This window comes from Suricata suricatta, chromosome 8 (assembly GCF_006229205.1).
Source record: "Suricata suricatta isolate VVHF042 chromosome 8, meerkat_22Aug2017_6uvM2_HiC, whole genome shotgun sequence".
Classification (NCBI taxonomy): domain Eukaryota; kingdom Metazoa; phylum Chordata; class Mammalia; order Carnivora; family Herpestidae; genus Suricata; species Suricata suricatta.
Window position 1 is genome coordinate 81,936,643 of NC_043707.1, and position 27,369 is coordinate 81,964,011.

The 27,369-nt window shown below is 33.9% G+C and overlaps 1 protein-coding gene across 3 annotated transcripts in view; it reads right to left on the reverse strand.

Annotated features, from left to right (window-relative positions):
- LOC115298812 (serine/threonine-protein kinase TNNI3K-like) overlaps positions 1–27,369 on the reverse strand; it is a 275,419-nt gene that overhangs the window by 231,877 nt on the left and 16,173 nt on the right. For all 3 annotated transcript variants that reach the window (XM_029947943.1, XM_029947944.1, XM_029947942.1), the window contains exon 5: positions 14,141–14,251. In XM_029947943.1, coding sequence (XP_029803803.1) covers positions 14,141–14,251 — 111 coding nt within the window. The remainder of the gene's footprint in view (positions 1–14,140; positions 14,252–27,369) is intronic.

Genomic DNA, 27,369 nt, shown 5'->3' on the forward strand with positions numbered 1-27,369 from the left:
CACCACTTTTCCTATATTCTAAAAACAAGTTTAAATTAAACATAGATCAACAATAAATCTGCCAGTTGCTGTCTTATTTATGGCACTTCTAGAAGAGATATTGATATTCTTTTATAAGCTAAGATGGACACTTTCTTATTTTTTCAGAATTAAAATTAAAACATTGAAAACATTTTATAGATTTTATTAACAAAGGAATTTCTACTATTTTGCTGATCTTAGTATTATTCCTTCATGTGTCCCCCATATAAGATACAGGGAAGCATGTTCTGTGTGGTATAAGGGAGAAGAGCCTCAGTTTTAATGGCCCAAACTTGGTAAGTATAAAGCTATAATATGATTTGAAGATTTAAAAGGAGAGAATGCCACAGTAGGGGATAATTTAGCCAAATACCCAGAACCTGATCTCTTCCAGATATATGTTATCTCTAAAAGTTTAGATGATTTAACTCCCAAAGCTGAATGATCCAAAATATTAGTATAGCATGATGAAAATTATATCAAACAGCAGTTGTGCATTTATATTTAAATACAACATACACACACATTACCATTTATTACCTACAAAGATTCTCCTTCGAAACTGGATAAGTGACCAAGTGTCCTCACAGTGCGCTCCAATCATTCATTGTTATTTGTACTACCTGACCATACTGTGCTGTTTGAGTCTTTGTGACAACCATATGAGGTTACCTGCTATGTGTGTCCATTTCCTACTTTGAATAGCTGTGTCTGTTGTGATTATGACCACTTACCACTGTGTGTGGGAGGCAAACAACTTGTCTCTTTATTCCACAGGAATTCCAATTGAGCTAAACCATAGTAGAGATACCAAACTTAAGAATTCTCATCCACACTTGAACACAATTTTTTTGATGAGATCCTGATATTTGAGCATAATGTGGTAATAGAATGTGGCTTTTGGAGGGAAATTGGAGGGGTTAAGTGTATTCTGAATATAGGTAAATATTAAAATATAAATATTAAAATAAACAAATGACCCATAGCTATAATATCACACAAATGGACAATCAGACTTTAAAATTTATAATGGATGTGGGGTGCCTGGGTGGCTCAGTTGGTTAAATGTCTGACACTTGGCTTCAGTTCAGGTCATGATCTTGCAGTTCATGAGTTCAAACCCTGTGTAGGGCTCTATGTTGACAGTATGGAGCCTGCTTGGGATTCTCTCTCTCTTCCTCTCTTTCTCTATCAAAATAAATAAATTAAAACTTTAAAAAATAAAATAAAATTATAATGATGTAAAAGGCCAAAAATGGCAAAGAAAATCTTAAAAAAATAATTACAAAATGATTAGCACATTTATACCCCTGGATATGAAAATTCATTATAAAGCTTCAGCAATGAAACCCAAACAAACATACTGAATAGAAGGATAGAATAAAGTGTGTAGAAATAGACTATCAACATACAGACACTTAATTTTTGAAATAAACCAAGATGGAACAAATAGAAGTTCAGAACATGTTGATAGATTTAATTCTAAATATACAATGCAAATGGATTACTTTTTAAAATAATGAATTTCTAGGTAGGATAAAATAAAATCCAATAATATGCTATTTGTAAAAGACATCTCTAAAATAAAACATGTATATAGACTTATAGTAAAAGGATAGAAAAAGATTATGTCCAATGATCTTCAAGCAAGAGAGGTATATATTACTATATTTATATCAGAAAAATTAGACTTCATGGGTAAATTAAAGCATTGCTGGAGATAAAGTTGGTTAATTTGTTGTAATGAAAGGATTGATTTCCCCAGGAAACTATAATCATGTTAAATTTGTACATATCTAAAAACACAGTATCAAAACATATTAGGAAAAATGCACAGAATTAAAACAAAGAAACAGGTCTACATAGAGTAGATAGCATAAGCCAAAACAAACAAACAAAAAACCCCACAAAAGGATATAAAAGATATGAAAGACAAACATTTGACTTAATTGGCTCTTACAACACACATTAACAAACAATAGCAGAGTGCATATTCATTTCAGGAACACACAGAACTTTCACAAAATTGATCACATACTGGCCCATATAGGAACACTCAACATATTTTTCTTTTTTTTAAAGTTTATTCATATATTTATTTTAGAGAGAAAGTGCATACACTCAAGAGGGGTTGGGGCAGAGAGAGAGAGAGAGAGAGAGAGAGAGAGAACCCCAAGCAGTCTCTGCATTGTCAGCATGGAGCCTAATGCAGTACTTGATCTCACCAACCACAAGATCATAATCTGAGCCAAAATTAAGAGTCAGACACAAGTGACGGAGCCACCCGGGCACCCTCAATAAATTTCAAATATTGTGAAATAATAACATAGTTCTCTGACCACAGTGTAAATTAACTTAAAAATAAGAAAAGTAAATAAAAAATACTAAACTGATAAAGTTGGAAGCCTACTTTTAAATAACTTATGGGTCAAAAAAGAATTCAGAGTAGGAGTAAGAAAGTAGTTTAAACTGAATATTAACAAAATAGGATATATTAAAACTCGATCAATATACCTAAAATAGAAGTTTGAAATGTAGACTAGAAAGTGCTTAGGAAAAAGGGGCTAGAAAATGAGCTAAGCCATGTATCTGTCTTAATAAACTTATACAAAACTTTTTGAAAAGCAGGAAAAATAATGCAAATAAATTTGAAGATAAGATAGGTAAGAGCAGTTAGAACCCATCCATCTTAAGTATTCCAATTAAAGAGGATGGAATGCTTTATAAGGCCAGCATTGCACTGATAACAAACCAGACAAAGACACTACAAAGTTATGGGCCTATATCCCTGATGATCACAGATTCAAAAATCCTCAACAAAACAGTAAACCAAATTCAACAATACACTAAAAAGGGTCATATACCATAATCAAGTGGGATTTATTCTGGGATGTAAAAATTGCTTAACTTCTGCAAATCAATTAATGTGATATGCCACATAAACAAAAAGAAAGATAAACATTATATGATCATTTCAATAGATGTAGAAAAATCATCTGACAAAATTCAACATCTGTTTATTATAAAAACTCTTAAGAAAGTCACTATAGAGGGAACATACTGCAACATAAAATAGGCCATATATGACAGTCTCACACCTAACATCATACTCAATGGTGAAAGCTGAACACTTTTTTTCTAAAATCAGAAACAACACAAGAATGTGAATTTCTTTCAAAATAGTATTAGAAGTCCTATCCAGAGCAATTAGGCAAGAAAAAGATATAAAAGGCATTCAAACTGGAAAGGAGGAAGTAACAGTCACTATTTGCAGGTGACATGACACTATATATAGAAAACACTATAGACTCTATCAAAAAACTGTTAGACTAATAAATTTAGAAAAATCATGAGACACAAAATTAACATAGAGAAATCAGTTGTTTTCCTATACACTAATAAGCTATCAGAAAAAGAAATTAAGAAAATAACCCCATTTATAATCACATCAAAAAGAATAAAATACCTAGGAATAAATTTAACTGAGGAGGTAAAAGCACTTGTATTCTGAAAACTGGAAGACACTAATGAAAGAAATCGAAGATGACACAAATAAACAAAAAGATCTCCTGTGTTCATTGATAAGGATATTCTTAAAATGTTCACATTGCCCAAAGTGATCTATGGAAATCTTTATGAAAATAGCAACAACATTTTTCTCAGAACAAAATAAAATATTCTAAAATTGTATGAAACCACAAAAGACCCCAAACAACCAAAGCAATCTTGAGAGAGAAGAACAAAGCTGGATGTATCATTCTGTCTGATTTCAAAACATACTACAAAGCTAAAGTAATCAAAACAGTATGATACTGGCACAAAAACAGACATACAGATCTCTGGAATAAGAAAGAGAATCCAGAAAAAAAAAAACCTATTAATAGATGGTCAATTAATCTATGACAAAGGAAGGAAGAATATGCAATGGGGGAAAGACAGTTTCTTCAACAAATGATGTTGGAAAAACTGAACAGCTACATGCAAAAGAATAAAACAGGACCACTACCTTATGCCTTGTAACTGTATACAGTTGTTCAAAGCCATAATCCCCCTGTACCCATGTATCAGCTTGACTCAATCATTATTTGTTTCTGGGCATTTACACTGTTTTTCTTATTTATTTTACATAAACACCCTTATGACCCAATCTCTTATTATTTCCATAAAATAAATTTATAGAAGTCAGTTTGCTGGATCATAACATATGCAAAATGTTAAGGTCTAAAATACAGAGTTTTCATCATAATTTTTACAGCAGTACAACAAAGGTAAATTTATTATTCATATACTGGTACTGGGTTTTGTTCACTTACAAACTTTATTTAAACTCTGATTTAAAAGATTTGGTTATCTAAATTAGATACAGTCTCAACAATTCCAGAAGTTCCAATGAGAGTTCAGAGTTGATTACTTGTCAAAAAGAAGGAAGTGCTAAAAAATCCAAAGGCTTTTTACTATAAAATATTACAGGTCCAGAATTTATTGACTGGATCTTCAAGGATTTATGTTATCACACTTGCTGATGGGAGTGCCAACATCTAAACCAAATCACGTTCCTTATCGGAACAACACATTTTTACTCATCTTGCATCATCAATGTGAAAGTTATATATTCAGTTTGGCAACCAATTAGGCTAAAACATAAAATCAAGTTGGTGAGGGATTAGACATACAGTAATTCTCTAAGTATAAGTTTACTGGGGGGAAAAAGCAGATATACATAATCTGAAGATCTTTATTTATCTTGACAGCTCATAATTGGATCACAAGCTATCAATGATGAGGCTGTGTAATAGCACAGGGCTGTGAGTCAGTAACTGATTTTATGCCAGAAAGCTCAATTCACATGTGAGATTGGAGACAACATTACTGATTAGAATGAAGATTAGGAAAGTTCAGCCAAGTCATAGACAGAGACATGGAGATCTCAAAGACTCCCTTATGGGTATGTTAGGTTTGTTTCTTGTGGAGTAGAATAAACTTAAACTCTGTTATTCTTTTTTTTTTTGTTAGATCAAACTTATTAGATTAAGTCCAAATCCTCCTTTAAGTTTTAAATAGGAGTGCACTTGTCATGAGCCCTGGGTGCGGTACGAAAGTGTTGAATCACTGAATTGTACACCTGAAACTTACACTGTATGTTAACTGACTGGCATTTAAAAATTTACTGGAATTGAAATAAAAACTTAAAAAAATAAAAGCATACAGAATTCCACCAGTAGATATTAGGAGAAGAAAAAGAGAGTTCTAGCTTAAATAAAACTGCATTTAACTATTTTTAAAATTTGTTTTAACTTAAAATAATCAAAATGATAGTATTAACACATATAATACTAATAGATAAAAATACAAAAGCAAAAACTTTAAAAACGATATTGAATGGGCAGAGAGAAAATTTTAAAAACAAACTTGATCATTATTTTTGTTTGTATGGGCTGTATACTTCATTTTATAGATTTTTAAAGAGTAATTTGTATGAAGCTCTTCATGAAAATTGCTTGTGATTTTGTAAGTTGCTTTCCTTATTAAAGATATCATTATAACCTCTTGTGCATTTATGGAGAAGATAGATCTTTTTTCTCATTCTGTGTGATTTGTAAAATACATAATCATTAATTGAGTCATTCAACAAACATATTTTAATAAATGCAGGGCGTTTGACTATATGCAGGGCACCTGGCTGGCTCAGTTGGAAGAGCATGTGACTTTTGATCTAGGGGTTGTGAGTTTGAGCCCTATGTTGGCTGTAGAGATTACTTAAATGAATAAATAAATAAATAGTTAAAAAAGAAATAAAGAAAAAAATGAAAATGTTCTAAGTTAAAAAAAAAAGCAAAACCTAGTATATGCAAAAGCACAATACTAGAACCTGTGAGAGCTATAGAAATTTTAACATACAATTCCTATGCTCAAGAAAACTATATAATAAAAGAGTAAAATATAACCATGTTTATAAAACAGGCAGTGTTAAATACTACGAGAAAGGTATAGATAAAAGTACCATGGTTATTAGAAACATAGAAACACCTCAGGCTAAAGGAATCCAGCAGTTTCATGAAGGTGGCATTTCAGCTGAACTTTGAGGATGGGTGGCAGAGGTAAACTACAAAGAGACTATAGTGTAATAAAAAGTGTAGGGAATATAAATGCATAACAGTTCATTGAATTTAGAGCATGGGTTGCAAAATGAAAACTGTGAAAACTCATGGCTGACAAGGTAGGAGAATTGGATCACTATCACTTAATCCCTTGCTGGGTGTATTTTGGAATCAGCAAGTTTCTTGGGTCAAAGAAATGACATAATCAAAGCCATGTGTTACAGAACCTGGCAAATTTCAGGAGTATTTAGGATAAAGTAGGACAATAAACGATTGGAAGACAGGCCTTATGAGTCAGAATACCATTGCAGGAAGTCTAGGAAGATAGTGATAATATGCATAAAGAGTAAGATAATGACAGTATGAATGACAGAATGAAGCAACATATTGACTCCTACCAGTAAGACTACCAGTCTTTGACAGTTCTAGACAAAAGATTTGCATCCATTGACTTTGTCTTATTTAATTTGGAATTTTCCCCCTGGACAGCTTGATGTATACCTTTCAGGAAAGAATTCTGAAAATAATTCCTCAACTCCTGGTAGGATCTTTCTCAGATGTGGAAATTCGCAGGAATTATCAGACAGCTTATCCCAGAACTCAGAGAGCTAGTAGCCCACTTCAGGGCACAGAACAAAGTAAAAGGGCATCAAGGTTAAAGATGCTTCAAGTGGTTGTACTTGAAATACATCTCAGAGTAACTCTAGAAAGTTTTTTTGTGACTTCCTTAAATGTTCCATGCTTTATAATAGCTGTATTAGTTTGACATTCAGTTGTGTAAGAACAAGTGATAAGAGACAGAGGTGCTGAGTGCCTTTGAGGTACACCTTTGAAAAGAGATGCTGTGACAGAGGGCAGCTGTTGAGAGTCATTCATGGGGTCTCACTCTCACTCCTCCAACCTCAAAACTTTCTAAAGGTTCTTTGTTTAGAGATCCACAAAAGGCAGCCATAGGGAGAATAACTCACACAATGTTCAGAAAAGATAAAATACTTAAAGGCCTCTACTCCCTAAATACCATCCCAGAATGAATCATTCCTGATAGAACATAGGTAGTACTCACCATCTACTTTAATATTGTATTTGAAGATCAGATAGAAAATACTGGTCTTCCAATGTTTTCCTAATTGTGGGGGAGAAGAGTAGTAATTTCCTGCCCTCTTAGGACATAGGGAGCTTAGAAGCTCTGAAATTCTGGGGATGTGACTTAAGCAAGCTGTAGAAACCTTGATTCATAAGTCAGCCTTCAAATTCCTGGTAGAGAGTATGACATTGAGAAAGAAGGTTAAATGCACATGCATCAAAATATATAGCTGTTTCTTATCAACTGTCACAGATCTCTAGCACAGAAATTACTTCTGCCTAGCTGACACATTGCATAACATGATTTCATATATATATGTGTATATATACATATATATATCACATACTTATCAAGAAATCATGTTATCTATCTATATATATATAAATCACATACTTATATATAAATCATGTTATATATCTATCTTATCTCTATATCTATCTTTTTAAAAAATGTATGGAGTACCTAGGATATTGGGATCAAATTCAGTGCACAGAAGGGTTGGCATGGAGAGGCAAATTCACACAAAACGCTGAATGGTTACAAAGGGATTTCTCATTCAAGTTGATTTGATTAGCAATTATCTTTGAATCTAATTTCTCAAGTAATGTTTCTTTCATCATTTTCCATGGTAGCGAGCTGATGAACACTTCATTTACATTTTTATTAGCCTATAAAGCTTTTCCTGCTTATGCTCTTTTACCTCACCCCAAAAGCAATACTTAATGTTTAATAATAGCTAATAGAACCTATGGCAAAGACTCAAGTCCCTCCCTTCCAAATGACACTCAAGCTAATGTCCCCTTGTATCAATCTTACAATTGATACATACACAAGGTACCTCTTCTGAAACCATAAAATTACTGATTATGATGCATGGTCCATGATCTTATTTCAGTCTCTAGACCAAAAACCGAGACAGTAGGAGACTATCACCTTGCCTTTAAAACAGTATCCTCTGTGGCACCTTCAGTAATTAGGACAAGAGCTTCTGGTTTTGACTTCTGAGAAATCACTTTTGAATGCCACAGGAGATGTAGTATTCATAAATCAGGTCTCAGTTTTTAAAGACTATGTGTACAATAAAGGTTTAGTTTCAGACCTAGCCTTTTGATATGAAGGTATATTAAACTTTGGCATCACAGAACTGCAGGTGAGTATTCAGACCAAGATTAAAGTTAATGCCAACGAACGGCAATTAGAATACATATCAATCATTAATGGCATTTACCAGATGATATTTAAACAATAATTTATAATAATGTACATTAATTGGTATATTTGGCCCTTGCTATGCTTTTTGTGCCTGAATTGTAGTAGCTTATGATGTTCATGTAACATTTGTTTCTCTGTTTGCAAAACTTTAGAAAACATCAGAGACAAGGCAATGGTGCTGCCCACTGGGAATGACATAGGGCTCTATTTTTTCTAATTCTGAATTAAGTTCCTAAGGGACTGTTGTCTATTCATAAGACTGGAGACAGGTCTAATGCCTTTTAGTTATAATATTCGTAAGTATATCATCTCTTTAAGAGAGAGAGAGAGATGGAGAGAGAGAGAGAGAGAGAGAGAGAGAGCGAGAGCACATTTTTATAATTCCAAGCACTCACTTGTTTGTGCCTTTGGGAAGAAAACTAAAGCCATTTTAAAAGAAATAATTTAGAGAGAGTTAGAAGCTTCTTGGTAAACAAAACTCTCTCCTGAAACATACAGATGATTTAGTTAAGTATGAACTGGTACAACATCAACTGCATTTCCTTGAAATCAGAAATGAATTCCAAAATAATTGGGAAGCCTTTCTGAAGCAGTGTTTGGAGAAGTGTTTACAATCTAAAGAAAGGATAAGGTAGGATAAAATAAATTCAACTATAAAAATAATACTCTCACCTGCACAAAGTGTATATGAAACTGTGACTTTCCGTGACAAATAAAACACTCCCTAACCCCTATACATTACATATTGTGTCTTCTCAGACATGGTTTTCTATTTGCTATTCAAACAGTTGTCTACAGCTACAGATAATTGATTTGTCTCTTGATAACTTTAGAAACTACTCTATGAAACTACAGTGTAACAGCTTTTAAAAGAATTATTTGACTAAGTATAAAGTGTTTTACACTTAAGGGATGTGTGTGTGTGTGTGTGTGTGTGTGTGTGTGTGTGTGTGTATGGAGTATGTGTGTGTTGTATTCTCGCACATATGCATTATACTTCCATGGGCTCTGGTGCCCATATACTAAGTGCCATATATACTTATTCTTGAACTAATTAATGTTGCTTTATTTGCATATATAGCAATGTCTGGGCTTTAACTAGTAAGATATTCAGTTTATGCTTTGTTTCCTGAATATGGTTTTTATGTCTTATGTGTATAAGCCTATTTTAGCAATGTGTACAAGAGTGAAAAGGGAATAACTGTCCTTTTATGTACAAGAGTACAGATTTGAAATAGACCAGGTGTGAGTCCTACTCATCTCATTTATTTATTGCCTGAATGGCTCTGTGGAAGTCATTAAACTTCTCTATTCCTGTTTCCTCATTGATAAACTAAATCTAATGGTAACTACCTAACAGGAAAGCCGAATGACAAAAGCAAAAGCACTACCAAATGTTGGTTAATATTTTTCATTTTCAATGGTTGGGAGAACATATGACCCATGTGCACCCTAGATTTAAAGGGGAGAAGAGGATTTAGTTCATTTTTGTAGTTTGCTGACAGGATCTTAGGCCTTGCATAAAGCAGCATAAGCACATATATTGACAGAAGGATAGATCAGGGAGAAGTAGTGAGACCCAGGACAACCAATATTTGCCTGTTTTTCAAAGCACAGTAAATCTAAATCTCAGTCTCAAATTGCAATCAGCATGTCTACAAATCCACAGCACATGTTCTCTTTTATTATTGAAGGAGACAGCTGCCTAGTCAATGTAAATTTTATTGTAAAATTGTTTAATAGAATTCACAATTATGGGAGGACGAACACACTTGAGACACTAATGGAGGTTCTGAATTTGATATGTGGAGACAAAGAGGGCTGTCAGACTTATCATCATTTATTGTTGCACAGAGACAGGTGGGCAATAAAAGAAAGTGACTGCTAATGAAAGGGAACTCCCACTGATCCACTGCTATCATCTCTGCTATCCAAGAGTGAAAAATAGGAGTGAAATACGCATCTAAAGTTTTGGTATAATGAGCAAGAAGTATATGTTTTTTATCCCACTATACTCATACTTTCTATACCATTTGATATCCAGATCCTTTACTGAAGGACTGCGATAGTACAACACGCCTGTTTTCCTCACGCCACTGTGATCCATGCATCTTCGTCCCTCCACGTGGCGGTAATTCCTCAAGTCTCTATAGATAGGCTCAGTTGCTGGCTATCTATTAAAACAATTTACAACTTTCAAATATTATAGTTTCAAATATCACCTCCACATGTAATTTTCAAAAACTTACATTAAATCCCAACTTCTCCATTGAATGCTAGTTGTATATTTCTAAATGATTAAGGAACATTTCCGTGAAACTTCGGATGTCATCAGTAGATCAACATGTTGGGGTTAATTGATTTCTCCTCCAAATTGATTTTTTTACCCAATCTTTTGTCTTTCTCTGTTTAACCATAATATCATCACTCTAGAGTCCACAGTAAATTCTTTGTTCAAAGAAATTCTAGTCAATACATTATTTATCAAATCTCCAAGCATTCTCTTGCTCAAAAAGTCTCAATGGCTCATTTCTAATTAGAAAAAAAAAACCCTATTGGTTGTAAGTGTTTTTAAAGAGCAGGAATTTGTTTTATTTATCTCCTTATCCATCTAGTCATGTGTGCTGTACATCATAAACTAAAAAATGTGCTTACTAAATTGAATTAAACTCCTTGGACTTTTATTCTCAGTTTCCTTAGTCTGGTCCATTCCTAACATCCAAATTTACTTAAGTGGACCTTTCACAACCTGTTTATCTATCATCATATTCACTCTCTCCTAAGTGTGTTCACCTCATTCTTACAATTTCTGGGCATGATTCCTCTTTTCTCTGTCCAGTTCTCATGACTCCTTTAAAGTTCAGCCCAACTTCAAAACCCCTCTCATAAATTCTTCCCCAAAGCTTTCGGTCCACATTGATTTCTATTCTCAGTGAACTCCTAACACTTCTCATTTTGTGTTGTCATACCTTGCTGTGCAATTAGCACATTTCTAATTGTTCCTAATTATCAAACTCACTCTGTTCTTTGACTCTTTGCCCTTCCTTCCTTCTGTACAATTTTACTTTTGAATTGTTTATATAATTCATTTTTTAATTCATTTTTTAAAATATTTATTTATTTGAGAGAGTGAGAACCCATGTGTGAATACAAGTGGGGAGGGGAAGAAAAAGAGGGAGAGAGAGAGAATCCCAAGTGGGCTTCATTCTGCCAGTGCAGAGCCCGATGCAACACTCAAACCCAAGAACTGCGAGATCATGACCTGAACAGAGAGCAAGAGTCAGATGCTTAACTGACTGAGCCACCCAGACACCCCTTCCTGTGTGTTCATTTTGTATGTACAGCTACACAAAAATATCTTTAGAAGGAAAAAGTATGTCATATTTTCTTTTATCATTCCCATATTATAGCACAATGCTATGGAAAAGGAGAGGTTAAAATACTTATTAAATGAATAAATGAGTATGAGGGCAGAAGAAAATATATTAAGAGTAAGTATTGCAATTAATAATTTTGAAAAAATAATTCAGAGTAAAATTTACATTTTGAATATGGTACCTATAGGTTTTTAAATGTCATTTTCTTTTATTACCTGATCTATAACTTAGTCTATTAGATAAAAAGAGAATAATGGTTAATGTATATACACTTACTTTATGTACTATCAGTAATTGTCTATAAAAGTCACAAGATGTTATACAATAGCTAATGAAGTTGGAGAACCCATGAAGAAATGTAAGACAAGACTAGGAACCTATGTGGAATTATTTTGTTAACATTTTCCTTAAGGCTGATAGATTTATATTTCCTTCTACACTATGATTTACAAAGTAAGAAAATAGACATTTCAATAGAAGAAGAAGAGACCAAGCTCTTAACCACCTTGCTTTTGACCCTATTATAATTCTATGCCTGACAAATGTAATCAGCTGAGCACAAAAAGGATTTTGTTTTGCAAAGCATATTCTGCCATTTTCCCAGCATTAAAAGTCTGGATGTATCTCACTAGAACTTAATGTCTATCCCATAAATTCTTCAACCCAGACTTCTTAAATGTTACCTTCCATTCACTTTATTACTGGTCTCAGCTCATTTCTTTTTTGGAAAATACTGATATCTAGGTGATTCTAATAAACTTTCATTACTCATACATAACACAGATTCACTTATAATTACAGTGAATTGCACCAAAAGGATTTATTGGGGGGGGGGAATAAGATATAGCAAGGGGTGGAAATGTCAGCATGAAGGAAACTACTTTTTTCTCAATGAAATATGTTAATATTTATTAAATGTAAAAGCCCTTCAAAGTGACACTGTAAGGGAAGTAGATCACACATACTTTATGTTTTATGTATGATTTTATGTTATATGCAGCTCTATTTGCTCACAGTTGATGTGAGAGAGAGAGAGAGAGAGAAAGTGTGTGTGTGTGTGTATGTGTGTGTTAGCAAAGAAAATACAATTTACTTTGCAACATGACTAAAAGGAGACATAGATAATTATTTAATAATAAAGGTATCATGGTTACCACAACTGATAGAGCGTGAAAATCATGGAATTTTGAGAAAAATGACCAGGATTCCAGATATGGCTCTTTTTCTCAATGGTTTTGCAATATGTAATGACAAATGCTATACAAGAGCAGTGGTTTTATATCTATAAAATGGCAGTGTTGCTAAAAACTATTTCATGAGGATTTGTAAGTAAATTAAATAAGTAATACAAATGAAAGTGCTTTGTATGTATGAAATCAATATTTCACCAATTAAATCTAAGACAAGACTCAGAATCCTTCCTATGGTTTTTAAAATACTTTGTGATCTGGTTTGTAATCATCCACCTGGCCCCATCTCCATCACTCTATCTCTAGCTCCTATCACCCAACTTGGGCTCTCATATCACAGAAACACACCTAATTCTTTTCTGCCACAGGGTCTTGACATGTGCTATCGTATATATTTTAGATATAGTTTTACTATATAGTTTATTTTAAATGGTGCCCAACTCTCCAGTCTGTTTTCATTGTATCTTGTTTCATTATTTTTCTAGTTCTCACTAGTGACATTATATATTTTCTTTCCTTTATTGTCTGTCTTATTTTCTACAACTAAATTCCAAAAAATGGAGTCTTGTCTGTCTATCCTGCTGCTCCAACTTCAGAGCTAGAATAGTATCTATAGAACACTGATGCTTAATAAATCAACTAATATATAAGTGAATGAATGGATGAATGATCTTTTAGTGAGTCCTTACTCTATATGAAGCAATCTGCAAAGTGCTTTATGTGGATTATCTAATCTAATCATTACAATAGGCCTATTACTATTTCTATTTTATAAATGAAGAAAACAGAGATGTCATGAAGTATAGTAACTTGCTTGAGGAAAACACAACAAGTAGTTGAAAATGAATTGCCTGGCTCCAACCTCTCTGCTCTTTTTATTTCTCCCCAAAACCTATGTTCTTAATTATTGCTATATAGCCTGTGTGTATCCAGCTATCTTATATTAATTGGTGTTTGATTATATTGTTACAAAACAGGCTGAATTGACAACCAGAAGAACATTTACATAGCTTATCTTGATCCTCCATATAAATTTATGTAGCTAAAAAATTCAGTAGCTAAAAAATAAACCAACTCCTAAAAGCCAGCCTTTAAAAACAGTTAAAAACAAGAATTAAAAGAGTCAGGCTTGTTACAGGTGACCAAGGTGACACTTACCTCCAGGTGACCGGCTATGGTAGCAATATGCAGGGCAGTGAGGCCACCATACCCGACCTGCTGTACGTCAGCTCCACTGTGAAGCAGGGAAGTGATCAATTCTGCACTGTCCTGTAAGGAAACACATCTTTAGTGTTACTTTTCTACTAATAGCAGGTTTGGACACCGTGCAACAGGATATATTGATTCCCTGACTGTCAGCCAGTTCAGGCGCTCAGAGAAAACCTATGTGTGATTTCTGGCATAAGAGCACATGAGACAGGAGAGAACAGCTCTCAGATCATTCAAATGCAGGAACAAATGACAGGGCTATTCAGTTACAATCAATCCTCTATCATTTGACCATGAAAGATAGAAAGGACATTACCTGTGGTGAGGTTCTTGCAAAATCAACTCAATCTTATGTGTAGGTCGCTCCAATAAATGTTATTTCTCCAGTGACTGTAGCATTGGACTGACTGCAGTGGCTTATTTCATGGTAATTCAGTAATTGTTACTTCTCTACATATGTGTCATGGCATCTATACATAATTAATGACACATAGTGTCATGGGCCTATATATAATCAATCAGTAGTGTTTTTCTTAACCTGATTTATTTTAACAGTGAAAATGTTTGAAGTAGTATTTAGGCCTTTAAGATAGAATAACTTACATGATGGACAAAGTGGTCCTTACTTTTCTCATACTATTATTTGCACTGTATTTCTGTCTTTGGAGAGAAAAGGAACTTTTTTACAATATTAATAGCAATTTATATTCTTTGAATTTTTATTATGTAATTAACCTTTCATATGCATTAAGTTATTTAAACCCGGTATATGGTAAGACTTCAAAATGGTTAATGAAACAATTAAAATTTTAAAAATTTTCTCTAAATTATGCTATGAAAAATAACTATTAATATACCTTATCTTAAAAGTCAGAACATTCAAAAGAGTGATATGGAGGTTCACATATTCATAAAACCTCACAATAGGAAGGGAATGCAAATAAAAAGTCTTCATGTTTAATCCTGTCACTCAAAGCAAGAATATTACACAACTTCTGTATAATATTTGGCCCACCAACATCTCAAACATGAAGTCAAGTCTTCATGGAATAGGCCATTGAATTTGCCCATGAACATAGTATTTTAAATACTGTTGGTTAAGAAAATCCTCCCATTTAAAACAAAACAAAACAAAAACATTTGATTTCTCAATCCTGTTACACATAACCAAAGGTCCAGGTGAAATTATAAAAAGGTGAAAATCCTTTAGTAAATAATTACAAATAGCAAAATTAATGTTATAGTTAAAAAAAATTCTCTACTCTGCACATCTCTTCTACTAAATAGGTTAAAGATTTTGTGTTTCTTTACTGTTCTATTGGCTCCTGCTGGTCAGACTACAGACTTATGTTTTCTCCATTCTTTATTTTATTAATGTTTATTTATTTACTTTGAGAGACAGAGAGAGAATCTGACATGAGTAAGCAGGCAAGGAGCAGAGAGAGAGGGAGAGACAGAATCCCAAGCGGGCTCAATGCTGTCAGCCTGACACAGGGCTCAATCTCACGAACTGTGAGATCATGATCTGAGCTGAAATCAAGAGGTTTTTTTAAAAATTTTTATTTATTTTTGAGAGAGAGAGAGAGAGACAAGAGTGTGAGCAGGGGAGGGTCAGAGAGAGAGGGAGACACAGAATGTGAAACAGGCTCCAGGCTCCGAGCTGTCAGCACAGAGCCTGACGTGGGGCTCAAACCCACAAACTGTGAGATCATGACCTGAGCCAAAGTCGGCCACTCAACCGACTGAGCCACCCAGGAGCCCCTGAAATCAAGAGTTAGATGCTCAACTAACTGACCCATCCAGGTCTCCTTTCTCAATTCTTTAAAAAATAAAAAAAAAATAATAAATTTGTTTCATTGAAGCTTATTCTTACACTTCTCCCTACCTTTGATGCATTTTCCAAGCTTCTGAAAAAAGTTATTGCCACTCACTGCTGACAGCTCCCATCTCACTTCTTTAGTAATCTTTAGCCATGTGTACCCAAATAGTATGTAAATCCCAACTAAGTTCACTATACTCTTTACAATTGAATTTGTTCTTTCTCACACCTTCGGTTCTCCCTTTATCTTGCCTTATATTATCACAAGTAATCACCATATTAGTTTCTTCCACCTGAGGCATAAGGACTCAACATTGTCCTGAAATCAGCTCCTCAGTTTCAGAAGGTAAACTTGCTCACCAAATCCAATGTGGATCCTCCTCCTCCTCTCTGTAGTTAGATTATCTCTTTTTTTCTTATAATCCTTATCTCTTTTGATTTCTTAAAACCATATATTCCTGATTTCTTTCTTTTTGCCTCTTCTTTGTTTCTTTCTGCCTCCAAAAAGTGAGTTTAGTCCCAAGCCAGTTTCTCATTTCAGATGCCACCTTTGGTAACTCTTACACAATCAGATAACCTCACCTTTAGTCCAGATTCTTCTAAGTCCAAATTCTATGCATCCCACCTATCAATAGTAGCTCAAATTAAAAATTCCAAATTGCTCTTCTAAATACCATTCATAATTTCCCCAGTGTTATATGTCATCTTCTAGTATTTCTTACTCATATTAATGACATTTTCTTATTCCAAATGACTTTAAGCCTCTTCCACTCAGTTTCAGAATTCCTTTGGTTTTAACTTACTAGTACTTCTTACAATTCTTATTTCTAACATGACCCTCCATTTCACAGCATTCTGACTAGTCTCCTTGATGAAGCCTTTTTCCCACTGCAGTCCATCTTCCATACTGCTACCAAATAAATATTCTTATGCACAGTTTTGATGACATTATTCTCCTTTCAATAAACTTTTCATACACTTAACAAATATTTATTGAGCATATATGGATTATGAAACACTGTTCTAAGCAGTGGGAACACTATAGTGATAAGATAGTTAAATTCCTGCCTTCATGGAGCTTATATTTTTACCATGTATATGTAAGAGGAGAGAGAAAACAAATAAAAAACTATTTTATACAATCATAAAGTACCAATGACTATGAGGGAAAACAGGCAAATGATAAAGCGGCTAGTCTAAACTGAGTAGTCATGGAAAGAAAGCTTCATTGAGATAAATGTGCACTTGAGATACATGGTAAATACCAAAAAGGAGAAATCCAAGGCACAATTTCAAAGATGGCCACTGAACATCAGGAAGCAGCTAGTGTGAAAGATATAATTTCTTAAGATGGAAATAAGCTTAGTGTGTTTGAAGGCCCGTGTTGAGAGGAAGGTAGAAAGAAAGAATGAAAGAACGAAAGAACGAAAGAAAGAAAGAAAGAAGCAAAGAAAGAAAGAAAAATTGTTCAAGATGAGGTCAAAGACAACTGATCTTATACAGGTTGGCAGACCACGGTATTCGGTGTTTGAAATTTTTCCAAGTGCAATGGCTGACAGGAGAATGACATGAGCTAGGGAAGAATTGGGAGGAAGTAGTTTTTAAGGAGAAGTGAAATGCTCAGTTTTTCACATGTTAAGTTTGAGACACTTACCAATATAGGGTTAAGACCGTGGGGACTAGAATCACCTCCCTGGTTAGAGTGCCAGCTCTGCCAATGACTGTGTCAGATGGAGTAAGTTACATAACCGCTTTACACTAAGTTCGTTGTTTTAAATAAAGGGGACGTTAACTGCATCTCCCAATGTGATACACATATAAACCGTGCATTCACAACTGATGTGATAATACATTTAAAAAACATAAAAGGTACCTGGCAGAACAATACTCAATAAACTCATTACCACTGGACATAGAAGAATGGAGCTCAGTTTGGTCCTCATTGAAAACTTCCAAATAAGCAAGTGATTTGACTCCCTCATTAGGCTTCTGTTTCTCCTTTCCCCTTACTTCCTCCCCACAACTTCATTTCGTCTGATTCATTAGTTATCCACTGAATTAATCAAAGTAATAAAGCACAAGAAAACTCTAAAGCAGTACTAGAAACAGGAAATATCTATGAGTTCTTCTTTCTCCAGGAATAACAACAACAACAAAACAATTCATAGGAATTAATTCCAATCTCATCAGTAACTTAATTTTAAATGGTGAGGGCCAAAGACAAAAGTAGTCTCTGAGGTAAATGAAAAAGATATTACATAAAAACAGTTTTCCTTGCAGATGGGTAGGCATCTAAATGCAGGGAAGTGGATTAGGTCTCTATAAGTAGAATATCATTTAAAAAAATAATGTTTTTTTATTTTTTATTTTTGAGGGACAGAGACACACAGTGCGAGCAGGGGAGGGTGAGAGAGAGGGAGATACAGAATCTGAAGCAGGCTCCAGGCTCTGAGCTGTCAGTCCAATGCAGGGCTCAAACCCACAAACCCTGAGATCATGACCTGAGCCAGATGCTTAACCAACTGAGCCACCCAGGTGCCCCAAAAATAATTTTTTAAAGTAGAGGAAAACTATGATAAATTTAGGCAAATAAAACTATTAAAATACAATAAAAGAAATGAAAAATTAGAGAAACATCCATAATATGTAAAATTGTCAAGTGGTTTGTATCTCTAATATTTTTTTAATGTTTTATTTATTTTTGATTTTTTAAATTTTTTTAAATGTTTTATTTATTTTTGATACAGAGAGAGACAGAGCATGAGAGGGGAAGGGGCAGAAAGAGACGGAGACACAGAACCGGAAGCAGGCTCCAGGTTCTGAGCTAGCTGTCAGCACAGAGCCTGACGCGGGGCTCAAACCCACGAATGTGAGATCTGACCTGAGCCGAAGCCAGAGGCTTAACCGACTGAGCCACCCAGGCGCCCCATGTATCCCTAATATGTAAAGAACTTGTACAAATCAGTGGAAAGATGAATACTCTTTAACTTGACAAATATCTACTAATGAATGCCTACCTTCTGCCAAGCACTGTGCTAGACTATCTTAAAATAATTATATGTAAAACATGGAATATAAAAAATATTTATCAGGCTGATTCTAGTAAACACACATCTATCCTTTTCTAAACTATTTTTATATATGTATTTTTTATTTAGCCAAAATTTGTAGAATGTAAGAGAAAGCATGTCATGATTTTCTTTTCTTTTGAGAGATGGCATAAATGAGTAAGGGGCAGAGAGAGAGAGAGAGACAGGGAAAGAGAGAGAGGAAAGCAGGGCTCACCTGGAGGAGGGCTTGAGCTCACTCAATGTGAGACTCAAAATCACGAACTGTTAGATCATGACCTGAGCTGAAGTCAGATGTTTAATGACTGAGCCATCCAGGCACCCTGTCATTTCTTCAGAATAGTCAAATGTTGAGGTCAGTTCAAAGTACTAAATTATCCTTTCATATCTTGGTTGGATTTCTCAAGTTGTCTCTGATTGATCTAAATTTGCTTTCACTAAATATGATAAAAATAGAACTTTTCTCTTTCTAAGCTGTGCTAAAGAAAATGTAATAAAAAGTCATTGCTACTTAAAATATGCTTACTATGGTTAAGTACCATGTAAAATGTTTTGACATAATCTCTTCTAGCTTCAAAATTTACCTATGAGAAAAATACAACTATCTCTACCAGAGCTGATAACAATCAGACTCAAAGAAATTAAAATAATTGTAGAAACTTAATTAGTTTGTAAGTGTTGGACACTAAATACAAATTTGGGTCTCTTTGACTCCAATTTCTATGCTTCATGTTTGACGATCCATGGTGCTTTAGCTGATCTTTCCTTTGTTCCAATATTGAAGAGAGGATGTATTTTTGCTGTATTTTGTTGCATGTAAGTGATAAGTCCCAAATATTTCTCCCCTCCTCTACAGAAGTATTATATTGTAATGGAATAATTTTAAAAGTCAGCAATACAATACATACCTACCAGAAAATAAAGTCATATAAAATAATAATACTAGGTAGATTTTAAATATAATAAAGCTGATCTTATTAATTGCTTACTATATGATATATAACAAATATCTAACAGCAACATTTTTAAAAGAATGACCCTTAAGCCTTGGATAGGAAATAGTCTTCTGGAGAATTGACAGGTTTTCTCTTATGCATTGTCTCGCCAAACTTACATCATTATTACTCAATAAAACATAGAAGCATTCTAAACTGTGGGGCAAATAAGCCTCTTTAATGCATTAATGTATACAATATTTATTTTTAAGCAAAAGAAAATCCATGTATGGTAGAGTAAGACTTGGACAAAAAAAAATCTGTCCAGGAAATCTTAGAAAAAATAGGATTCTGGATACAATAGGCCTCCAAAGAGTTATGTAAATGGGTGAAAACATTTGTAATGGTAGCTACTCCAACTTTGTATTATGCATAAAACTCTAACACAGCATCTAATATCTTCCCTGTTGTTAGCTCTGTTATTGTTACTATGGAAAAAGCCAAAATATGTAACCATTAGTGTTAGAGAGCTCAGATTCTCTACCATCAAATTACATAAGTTAAACACACACACACACACACACACACACACACACATTTGTTTTGCTTTCTTTTGTTTTGCCAATCCTATTTCAGAATAAAAACTAAACTGGGAATTTTTATGTCTAAAATTTACTTCTTCTGATTTGGAAATATGTTCTGTGGAAGTTTTAAAACATGGCACAGATTCATTTCTAATCTTCCCAGATAGATGTGGAATTTACGGCCTTTCTGCTTGAATCTGGGTGAGTTGTGACCAAAAGAGTGTGGTGGAAGTAAACTATGTTTCCTCCAAGGCTAGGTCACAAAAAGCCATATACCTTTCTCCTTATTTTCTAGAAAACTTGATCTTTAAGCTATTAGTTACCTGTTAGAATTCTTACTAACTTGAGGCAGCCAGGTGACACTAGGTCCCAGGCCACATAGATAGAGAAGCTAAATATCACATTAAGTTATTCCAATCAAATGACCTAGCTAAAGCCACACTTACAGTCATCCAAGTCCAGACACCACCAGATATGTGAGGCCTCCAAGGGATTCCAATTCCCTGGTTGATGGTGTACACCTGTCATTTGTGTCTTCTCAGCTGAGGCCCTAATACAGTGAAGAAGAATCAAGCCATTCCTGCTGTGTTTTGTCTGAATTTCTGAATTGAGAATCCATTAGAATAAACTGACTGTTGTATTAGAGGGTGAAGGTAGGGGTAATTTGTTATCCTTCAATAGATAACCAGAACATGTCATAATAGAGAATGTAGAAAATAAAGAATAAGTAACTTTATAACCTGTAGTACTACCACATAAACATGATTATCAATTATGTGTTTATTCCTTTCCATTATTTTCCCTAAGTACAAACCTTCATGAAACTAAATTGCATACTAATAGCTACTTCCTACATTTGGAACATGGTCCCCTAACTTCTTAAGCTATGGAGTATTTTTCTATACAATGGAGATCATAGTAGTATCAATCTCACAGAGTTATGAGGACTAAATCAAATAATGCATTTTTGCATAATGCTTAACACATAATTTAAAATTTTTTTCAAGTTTATTTTTGAGATACAGACAGAGTATGAGTCAGGGAGGGGTAGAGAGAGGGGGACACAGAATCCCAAACAGGATCCAGGCTCTGAGCTGTTGGCACAGAGCCCAATGTGGGGCTTGAGCTCACTAACTGTGAGATCATGACCTGAGCTGAAGTTGGACACTTTACTGACTGAGCCACCCAGGTGCCCCATTGACACATAATTTTTATTATTAATTATTATGGATACCATTGATCTCATTCTGCATACAGAAATAAGTAACCTCCCTTTTTCATTTATTATAGAATCATGAATATCTCCCCTTGCATGGCAGACATAGAGATATGCCACTCAGATCTCCCTTCAAGAAGAGTGTTCTGGGAGTGTGGTTAGCTGGCAGCCTCCCACCGATAGCTCTTTCAGGAGCCACTGCAGCAGTAGAGCTGGGATCACTATCTCTCCCAGGTGGCCCCAGTCATTAACTGAGAAAGTTGATGGTAGAAGAATTAGCCATTTCCACTCAAGTGATACTCCTCTAATAGGAGTTTTTGCTCTAAAGTTCCCATTGGGGTGGCAAAGATTTCAGCAAGTCTAACTCTACTATCTTCTCCAGACCAATTCTACTACCTTCCTTTCCTTTTCACAAGTGTCACTTTCAAATAAATCTTTGCTCTCCAAAATCTCTTTCAGAGACTTTTCAAGAACTCTACTGGTATACCACATTATAAAATATGTTTCTTTAATGTACATTTAAATCAAAGCTGAACTGGGATTTCAACTATGTCTTCTGATTTTATTTAATTTAATTAAATAATTTATTTTTAATGTTTTTTTTAATTTATTTTTGAGAGACAGAGAGAGATAGCACAGGCAGGGAAGGGTCAGAGAGAGAGAGAGGGAGATACAGAATCCAAAGACAGGCTCCAGGCTTTGAGGGAGCTGTCAGCACAGAGCCTGATGTGGGGCTCAAACCCACAAACTGTGAGATCATGACCTGCTAAAGTCAAACACTCAACCAACTGAGGCACCCAGGTGCCCCCTGATTTTAAATAGTATGCTTTTCCCAATATGACATGTTATACTCCACTCCCAACTAATCTACTCTTAATTTTTTGCCTTTAATGTGTAAGTCCTGACCATGTGCTCTTCACCTGTAAAAAAGATATCTAATAGCTGCTGTATCTAATAGCATTGTAACAGGATCAAATTGTATAATGCATATGTGAATGTCTGTAAACTCAGGATGCTTACAAGTATAAGTTTATATATTAATATTAAATATATCACCCCAAAGATTGACCTATGAGAACATTCACCTTGCGTCAAAGTTCACTCTTTCTCTAAATATATTTAATCATGAAATATCTCAATTTCTTTACCTGTAAGATGTCAGAATTAGGCCAAATTGTTTTCTGTAATACCCTATCCAACTCTAATATTCCGATAGTCCCTGAAATGTCACATCAAGTTACAAGGGAGACCTGAACTGGGTTTGGAAAGAAGACTGGGCTTCTGCATGTAAAAACAGGGATATAGAAATAAATATTTTAATAAGGTGCTTATTTCAGCATTTTTTATAGCAACACAATTGACCCAGCCCAGTAATTGTTACAGCCTGTGTTAGTAGAGAAAAAATTAATAAAGAAGTTTTGTAAACTTCAAAGAATATTAAGGTTTACTTTAGGGCAGTGGACTATGCAGAGCTTCAGTATGAAATATATTTAGTTCCAAGCATTAAAGTTTAATGGACTAGAGCTGCCTCATGCGTCATAGACAGCTCCAATGAAAGGATCCATTAATCAGTATAAAAATAACTGTTCATGAAAGTTCACACCTATATGCCTCTTGTTGAAATAATTCTGAATTTATCTTCACAAAAGATATCACTCATTAAAGGTTTCAGTGTGGCAGAAGTACTTGACTTTGCTTGAAATTTTGAAGAAAAGAAACAAAGAGAAGGAACCCACTCTTAGATTGAGTACCTGTACTAAAGGTTACTAAAGGTAACCTATTTTTTTCTCAACACATCTCCTGACCCTTCCTTATCTGTTTTCTATATCACTTCCTGTGGCATGCTTCCAATTGGCCTTTGAATACACTTATCTCTCTGTCAATAATATAGTGATAATTTAATAGGGAGGAGCTAATCAGAATCTCTGGGAATTTGGGAGAATACAAATAAACACTTTGAAAAAGGAGATTGAATATTATAATTTCTTTAACTTGTTTTCACTTATATTTTACTTATTTTAAAATTAAAAAAACATTTAAACAAACAGTGAATGTTGATTGAAAAATTTTTTTAACGTTTTATTTATTTTTGAAAGGAAGAGAGATAGAGTATGAGCAGGGGAGGGGCAGAGAGAGAGGGAGACAGAATCTGAAGCAGTGGGCTTGAACTCACGAACTGTAAGATTATGACCTGAGCGACTGAGCCACCCAGCCACCCTCCCTTTAAAAAAAAAAAAAAACTTTTTAATGTTTATTTATTTTTGAAAGGGAGAGTGTTGATGTTTATCCAAAGGAGCAAAACTTTAAAAAGACCAAAAACATTCTATTGTAGAAATCTTTCTGTGATTCTGCCATTTCTCAAGATACTGCCCAATCTTTTGCCTTTTGAAAAAGAACAATCAATATTCATTACCTATGTTTTACCAACTCCATTTATTTCCAATCCATTTTTGTAATTTCTATTCCTACAAATTCACTAATATGTCCCTTAAAGAGGTATATGACAATTTTCCAATTTCCACTTATAATGGCCAAAATAGAACCATATTTTGTCCAATGTCAACTTAATTCTTCTTCCTCTGAAGTGCTTTTCTTCTTCCTAGTTACCATAGAATTATAACTTCATTAGTTTATTTATAACATGTATTTATTAATGAATATACACCAGGAATTGTTCTAGGTACTTAGGTTACAATAAATAGCAATTTAGATCTTGTCTCTGCTTTGGTCGTGCTCATAATTCTACCAGAAATTACAAACAGGCCACAAGGTAGGGGGGGAAGTGTTATATATGGTTTGGCCTGCATAATACTTACAACTAAAAATTTGAAAGAATGAAAGTTACATATTAGGGAGCTTCACATAATTTCTGATTCTCTGAAATTTGGGGCAATACAGGGCCACTTTTCTACATGGCAATGACTAGCTGGAGCTGAATGTTGACTGCCCCCTTTACATGGAGTATAAATTCTCTAATTTGCCACAGTCTCCATCACCTCTTGTATCTCAGAAACATTGAGTCTGAGTGTTAGTTTCCATTTAACTTTGCCATATTATCTAACACCTTAATTCATTTATGTTACCTGCATCATTCCTGCAAGCACGTAAGAAAGATTATGACTCCTAAGCTAGAGGAATATGTAGAGAAATAACCATAAAATTAAATAGAGAATTATACACATCACTCTTGCTTCCAAGAGTACATTGGAGGAGAACCTAATCCAGACATGAAAGGGGTCAGGGAAGATTCTCTAGGAAATAGTGCTAATACAAGAATTGAAGGATAAGATACTGACTTCAGTTTATATCCTATCAGCTTTTTATTGCGAATATGTTCATTTAGAGATTATAAAATATTAGATTATTAAGATGAAATATAGTATAAAATTAATCTTAATGTTTACTCTAATTTATGGGTATAAATGTTTTCTGGTTCCTTAAAGTAAAAATCAAGTATTAAACAATGTTTAAAAGTTGCAATTAACTATAAAGTTTAGTTAGGTATGCAAAAAATAAGATTTTTTTTTTTTGTGGGTATGAATGTTGTTTCTTTTTTTCAAAGAAATTTACTATTATTATCTTGACAAATTCCCATTTAGAGGAAATGCTCACTTTAATCAGGAAACTATTCAAATAAAATGTAACTTGGACTTAAAAATATATTTCCTGAGTGGCTCAGTTGGTTAAGTGTCCAACTTCAGCTCAGGTCATGATCTCAAGGTCACTGAGTTAGAGCTCCGCATCAGGCTCTGTGCTTCCAATTCTGTGTGTCCCTCTCTCTGCCACTCCCCTACTCATGCTCTGTCTCTCTCTGCCTCTCAAAATGAATAAATATTTAAAAAAAAATTTTTTAATATCAATTAACTTTGTCCTCTAAAGTAATAATTTTCAACAGAGGGTGATTTTGTCCCCCAGGATAATGTCACAGACATTTTTGGTATCACACTGGGGATGAGTGCAGTGACTACCAGCATCTAGCAATTTGAGGCCAGGAAAGCTGATAAACATCGTATAATTCACAGGACAGCCCCCCACAACATGGGATAATCCAAACTAAAATAAGAATAGAACCAAGGCAGATAAAATTTATCTATGTAAAGGATTCAGAAACTATGAAACACATGCTTTGTGACTTGGCTTTTAGGATAGTTGAAAAAAATATAAATTTTGCAGTTATTTACACGTGTTAAGGAAGAAAAAACACCAGAAAAAAAATACTACAGTTTCCAGGCTATGGATGACCATGACTAGAAAACACAGAGCTGTCTGTTAGGCATTGCTGTGTGGTAATAAGAACCTAAGTCTAGTGAGCCAAACTGTCAGAGGCTGAGTTAATCCCTGCCCCCCATTGCCCTTTCGTTTTGTAATAAATATTTAAATGACTTCTTCTGAATGATTGAAATGAGATCTTGCTAGAAATCTGTAGTATGGAATAAATGACCATTCAACACCTGCTTTTATCACATAAAATGCTTTAAAAGAGTTCACTAATCAAAATGCTATTTTTCTTTCACTTGAGAAATTTAAAGTGGTTTGCCCATGTATTGAAGGAAAGTGAGGTTAATTAGATGGTCTAATATGTTGCCATTCATTAAAATTATATTTAAGATCTTTGAATCTATAGAAATCTCTAAATTTCTCCCAAAGTTTTATGTTTCATTTTAGGACTACAACCTAGATACCATTTAAAGAAATATGCCCCATTTAAATATGATGGGTATCTTGTAAGAAAATTAATTAAGGTGTAAAAAGAAAATATTAGAAATTCTACCTATTTTTATTTATAAATAAATATCTACCTTTATTTATGTATAAATAAAGATAATTAAATTTACTAATATTTAACATGAAAATTTATATTGGTGGTGTCAGCTCTCAGCTCCTACATCCGTTAGTCATGTGTCACATACAATAGAGTTAATAAATAGATACTTATAATTCCAACTGTAGAGAAGTTGAGTTGCTCCTCACTGTTTTTTCCCTAGCAATTAGTACATAATGATGCATTATAGTTATGTGAGCTAAATTAAGTAGACTTATAGATTTTAATATCTAATTTTATCTGAATTTATGCTTAAAAATTTAGGGGGCTATCTTTAAAAGATTCCTGTGAAGTCATCACAGATGAAATGTATGTTACTAATATAAGAAGGGAAGGAAAATGGCAGAGCTAGCACTTTTCTTTCTAGAAATCTGAGCTTTTTGTAAGTCAAATTTCCAGACAAAATTAATGACAATCTAATCATATTTGAAAACAAATGTGTCAAAATATTGTGATATTATCAAAAAGGATATATGATATATGGATATATCCAAAAATTGTAACAGTTTGCCTAGATCTATTTATTGATGTTTTTGTTCATAATTATAATTTATGAACAAATATATGGATTGGGGATGTTCATTTTATATATTATGATAATATTTGGAGTTGATTGATCTAAGTGTAGATTTCACTACTTTGATGTTGTTAGGATTACATATTCTCATCTCTTTAGAATCTAATAATCTAAAAACATGATCCTTTTTGTTTCTTTTTCTGTATAAAATGGCAGA